General features: G+C 35.4%; 1 protein-coding gene across 1 annotated transcript; it reads left to right on the top strand.

Annotated features, from left to right (window-relative positions):
* Positions 1-2,803: 2,803 nt before the first annotated feature.
* Positions 2,804-4,928, top strand: LOC112280861 (cysteine desulfurase, mitochondrial). Its single transcript, XM_024516752.3, has one exon. It carries the CDS (start codon positions 3,161-3,163, stop codon positions 4,586-4,588), a length of 1,428 nt encoding a protein of 475 aa, XP_024372520.1. The 5' UTR covers positions 2,804-3,160; the 3' UTR covers positions 4,589-4,928.
* Positions 4,929-6,161: the final 1,233 nt, after the last annotated feature.

The following is a 6,161-nucleotide window of genomic DNA, read 5'->3' as shown; positions in this document are numbered from 1 at the left end:
ATTTATATTTTGTTCTATTATCCTGGAATTTTTATAATATTATTAAATGATGGATCCCACTTAGATAACTACTCTAATCTCTTTTTAGAAAGTTCTATGGTGGATCCTATATAGTCCACTAACCTAGCCTTAATTCTAGAAACTTCTATAATTTTTCAACCATGGTTCAGACTATTTATTCCTATGTGTCAATAATATAAATATTTTATCTACACTCTATTACATCATATGTTTTTTCTTAAGCCATATAAGACAATAGATATACCAAAAAGATGACAACTCCCACCTCTTCCTATAGAAGTAGATAATAGCTAAAAGTATGAAATTAAAGAAGTCTTAGACTGAAGGCGGTGCCAAAATAAGTTAGAATATCTTGTTCATTGGTACAAATATAATATTAGTAAATAAATATAAAAGCTAATTAAAAATCTTATAAATATAATAAATAAAGTTGATACTTTTTATCAAAATTAAGATCAAGGATAAGAAATCTTTGATATAAAAGAACTACAGTTCAAGAAAGATTGCATTAATCTTCTATTCTTATTTGCAATTTTTTATATATTTGTGGACCTAAGAAGATAGAGAGCCATTAGCCAATAAATTCAACTCAAGAGTTATTATTTGTGGACTTATTAGACAAAAGATTGTGATTATTGCAACCTTTAAGACAATATAATCTAAATGAAGACCTTCAAGAATGATATGTTCTTCCTTGAATAGATGGCAAGATATATTACATTTTATATTACAATCTTGGAAGAGACTTTTGATGTTTGATAATTTTATTAGAATTAAGAACGATTTTTGAGGATATTACAAATATTTTATTTAAAAAGAGTTATGAAGGCCTCAACAATGATTAAATAATAGGATGATTATCTCTCCATATAATAGGTCATTATCAATGGTGATGACGACCTATCAATTATCTTGATAGATAATAAAGATTAGAGTATAGAACAAATATAATTTTCCGCATTTTAGATTTCTTCAACATGTAATCATTATTCGTTGTAGAACTTGTTTCCAAAAAGAAAAGTAATGTTACAAACATATATATTTATTCCATAATTACTATGATATTATAAATAGATAAAAATAGGCTAATTTGATAATATTCTTATAGAAAAACTTTCTAATAGCTTTGTAGACGTGGTTTCATCTTTATACATGTTTGTAGGTAATTGGTAGATTAGAAACTTGGCCAATAAGTTAATCATGTATTGTATGTATTGATATCTTGTTGTACAAGCTAATAAAGTGGCGCATATATAAGAAACTTTCTTTGCAAGTTAAGATACATATCTTATAAATTAGACACATGTCAAAAGAGCTGTAAAATATTGCCACATAGCTTCTAATTAGATAGTATATATGGAGGCAAGAGTGATGCCTTCTTCACTCTTATCAATCCCTTTCTAATCCTTAGTCTTATTTCAAGATTTTTTAGTCTTCTTGTCTTTGATAATAGCTACTTTAGTTTTATATTATACTATCTTTGAATAATTTTCTAGCCTTTTCAAGTGACATAAGAGTGTATTGATCTAATAGTTCTTTGAGATTCATGTCGTTAATAATACTTGAGTTTAAGAAAAACCTTCTTTGCTTATTGTGGTTGAATAGTTGTTTGCAAAACTCTAGATAGACTTTGTATATTATATAGGTACTTACTTTGCTTACAATTGTGCAACATATGCTTGGAGATCAAGTAGATTGTATTTGAAAACATGAAAGTAGTACCATCTTCTTTTTCTTATTGAAGTATTATAACTTTCTTGCTTAATAAAAAATCATAATATAAATTTCTTTATCACCTCCAATGAATTGATTTCACATCTTTTACTATGAGCTTCAAATCACACAATATAAATATACAATATCCTTATGTCTTTTGTATTTCAAGAATAAAGGCAATTTATGTAAAGTGTCAAATCTACATCTAAGTCAAAGTCATAAAAATGCTCACAATGAAGTCAAACTTCCGATTTATATTTGCAATGTTTGTAATGAAAACATTTAGAAAAACTGTGTACTATATTTTTATTTTAGCAAAACATGATCAATTTCTAATAGGGCTGTTTTAGAATTCAAAAATTTAATAAAAGTATAACCAATAGTAATGTTATGTGAACTGGACATTTGTAGAGAAATATTAGGACAAAAGATTAGGATTGGAATACTCCAGAACAATCACAAGCAGGGTTCTTATTTTATTTTATTTTAATATTTGCATGATTTTAACAACATTATGATGATGACATAAATAATATATAATGGTAAGAATAATAATAATAATAATAATAATATTACAGTTATATACCTTCTTCATACTGGAAACTTCTTTCAAGACTTTCAATGTTGTCTCCACCACTGCACATTTGTCCTCAGTAGTATGTACACGTGTCCTTCCTTCATCACCATAATGCCCTCCCTACCTGGAAGCATGGGGAAGGGAACTATTCCCGTGACGTCATAACTTTTACTTCCACTGCTTGTTTGTTCATGACAAAAGAGCCACCGCAAATCTTCTACCCCCCACCAGTTGCGACCAAGGTGGACGTGGGGTTGGTCTCGGTAGGAGAGGGCATTCCGGCCTGGAATGGTCGGGGGGCCCACAGCGGCAGAGGAGGAAATGCAGCAGCAGGACGGGGGAGCGCAGGAGGGAAGGGGGAGTCCCACCGATGGAGTGGAGCGGTTGTGGTGGTGGTGACTGGTGAGACCACCGGGAATAATCCCCCACCTTCCACACCTTTTCCCTTAGTGAAACTGACCTCTCCCTCTGGCTCTTGAATGTTCCGAAGACTTGTTGTACTTGACTCCTCTGATTCTCCTGCATCATCATTCAGCTGATTGCGGTTCGGGACCAGTTGCACAAATTTCCTTGGGACAGCCAGCCAGCCAGCCATTCAGGCAGGCCTCGCCGATTCTGGTTCCGTTTATCTCGTTGCCTCGGGGCTGGTAGTAGCAGTATCTTTTCAACCCCTCTCTGTGATCTGTCTTTCTACTTCACACACAACTATCGTTGCTGTCTTGTGCGAATCCTTTCGGTATCGTTGGTGGACCGGATACGTCACGATTCTTCTTTTATTATTCACTTATTCCTTACCTACGCCTCATTTCTGCATCGCCTCTTCTCTCTGCTGTTGTTTCTGTCACCATGGCGTTCTCAGTGTCTCGCTTCTTGCCCATTCTATGGCGCGCCCGAGCTGCCGCAGCTGCTTCTTATTTCCCCTTCTCTTCAGCTGCCGTTGGTGCCGGTGCTGGTTTTGCTGCTCCCTCCCGATCAAACTCCACGGCCGCTGAGGTTGTAGCTGACGAGGAGCATGTGGCTACAACTGCCCCTCCTGCTGTTATGATTAAGGGCGTTAAGATGGCGGGGCGCCCGCTCTACCTCGATATGCAGGCGACTTCTCCTGTTGATCCCCGCGTTCTTGATGCAATGTTTCCCTACTATATCGACCAGTATGGAAACCCTCATTCCCGTACGCACATGTATGGATGGGAAAGTGATGATGCGGTGGAGAAGGCCCGGGAGCAAATTGCCAAGCTCATTGGTGCCAATCCTAAGGAGATTATCTTTACATCAGGCGCTACTGAAGCTAACAATATAGCACTTAAAGGCGTGATGCATTTCTACAAGGAGAAGAGAAAGCACGTCATCACCACGCAGACAGAGCACAAGTGTGTCTTGGATTCCTGCCGTCACCTGCAACAGGAGGGATTTGAAGTCACATACCTGCCGGTCAAGAAGGATGGCCTAATTGATTTAGATGAGCTCAAAGCTGCTGTTCGACAGGACACGGGTATCGTATCAGTTATGACTGTTAATAATGAAATCGGTGTCATTCAACCTATAGCAGAAATTGGAGAATTGTGTAGGAAGAACAAGATTTTTTTTCACACAGATGCTGCCCAAGCTGCTGGAAAGATCAGTATAAACGTGGACGATTTGAAGGTGGACTTGCTGTCCTTGAGCGCGCATAAAATCTATGGACCCAAGGGAGTTGGAGCTCTGTATATGCGCAGGAGACCTCGCGTTCGCGTGGAAGCACAGATGAGCGGGGGCGGACAAGAAAGAGGCATTCGAAGTGGGACTGTTCCGACCCCTTTGGTTGTTGGGTTGGGCGCTGCATGCGAGATTGCTATGGAGGAAATGAAGCACGATGAGAAACACGTTAAGGCACTTACCGATCGGCTGTACCAGGGAATAACGTCCAAACTGGATGGCGTAATCCTCAACGGCAGTGAAGAGCATCGGTATGCAGGCAATTTGAACTTGTCTTTCGCTTGTGTGGAAGGAGAGAGCTTGCTTATGGGACTAAAGGAAGTAGCCGTTTCCAGCGGAAGTGCTTGCACTAGTGCAAGTCTCGAGCCATCGTATGTATTGCGAGCTTTGGGAGTAGAAGAAGATATGGCTCACACCTCCATCAGGTTTGGAATTGGTAGATTCACGACAAAGGAGGAAGTCGACAAGGCCATTGCCCTTACCGTTGATCAGGTGACTAAGTTAAGGCAGATGAGTCCTCTATGGGAGATGGTACAGGAGGGCATTGATCTAAAGAGAATTCAGTGGGCTCAACATTGATGAACGATGGCGTTGACGTAATATGTTAACCAAGTTTATGTTTTATTGTTTACCTTGTATTTAAATACCTCATGATCTTGGTTGAGTTAAACAACTAATTAAGCTCTCCATGTAGATATGACTTTAAAAAGTAGGTACTGGAGGAGTCATTCATTAAAACTTGTAAGATATTGAGCCTTTCCACCGAGCAATTGGGAATGCAACGACAAGGGTGCTTCTCTGTGTTTTATAGACTATTCTGTCTGGGTATCCACGAGATTCTCTTAAATGGATTTGCAGTGAATAAAACGTCAGCTTAGTGACATTGGGGGTGTATGGTGCCTCTTATCCAACATTGAAATTTTCGTTGTCTTACTGGTAGTTGTTCGGTTAATCTCTGTTGTGTTGGGGTGATAAATGCATGTGTAATTACAGTGAAAACGGCTCATTGATGGTTGTTGGTGATTGTTTGAACACTGCCGGGCTATATCATGTGCAGATTTTCTTGTTTTGCGTATCCGGTTTCCTATCTTTTAGATTGTTTGTTCTCAACTTTGGGTTGAAAGTTGATGAAATATCACTCTTGCATTTCTTCACCTTCTTTTGTTTTGTTTTATTTCTTTTAGCCAGTTTGATTCTTTATGCAGAGACCCTAAAACTTTTGCACTCAACCAACCATGAGCACCCATGGGATAAGGTAAATCAAATACAATCAAGTCTTAGGATGCAATATATAACAAAATATAATGAAAACTTTAGATGTGTGTATGCTGTGATTTGAAAGAAAAAGAATTGTGATGTTAAATATGAGTAGAAATTATTGAAATTCTATACTAATCAATTTAATTCCCCTTCTATTGTATAGATTTTTATTATCTTTTAATCATCTTTTGCAAGATAAAATTTATAAAATTTATGAAATTTATAAAATATTCATGAGTAATATATAATTATCTTTTATTTTAAAAATATTTAAAATATATTCATTTTTTAATTTGTTTTATGATATGAATGTATACATACATACATATATATACACATGTATACACACACATATACATATACATATATATATACATATAATTGATGATATTTATAAAAATAGTAATTATTATTTCTGAGAATAATCATAAATTTCTTATAAGTTTCAATATCTGCTATGAAAACACTATTAAACCACTATATTAAAAAATTGTGATTTATGATAATTTATTGCTATCAATCAATTTTGAAGTTTTATGCTTATCATATCATTTTGCAGGATGATTTTTTATTTCAAATATATTTTTTTCTTTGCACATATTTTATTTATATATGCATGCAACAAAATATTATAAAAATAATCATTAATAAAATTATTTTTTGAAAGTATTATAAACATTACTCAAAAATATCTTAAACTTTACATTTGTTATGAATAGAGAAAATTAGTATCAAATCACACTTAAGTGGTATGACCACCTATATTATTCACTATCCAAAGTAATTCTTTGACCTCCCTTTGATATCTTATGGTTTTATTTAGAATGGCAGCAATAAGATAGGGACATCTTTTTACTAATATTGTCTATTTCAAATCATTATGATAGAAAAT

The sequence above is a fragment of the Physcomitrium patens genome, chromosome 1 (assembly GCF_059467195.1).
Source record: "Physcomitrium patens ecotype Gransden chromosome 1, ASM5946719v1, whole genome shotgun sequence".
In the NCBI taxonomy this organism is placed as follows: Eukaryota; Viridiplantae; Streptophyta; class Bryopsida; order Funariales; family Funariaceae; genus Physcomitrium; species Physcomitrium patens.
Note: the sequence above shows the minus strand (reverse complement) of the source record. Positions and strands in the feature narration are given on the sequence as shown.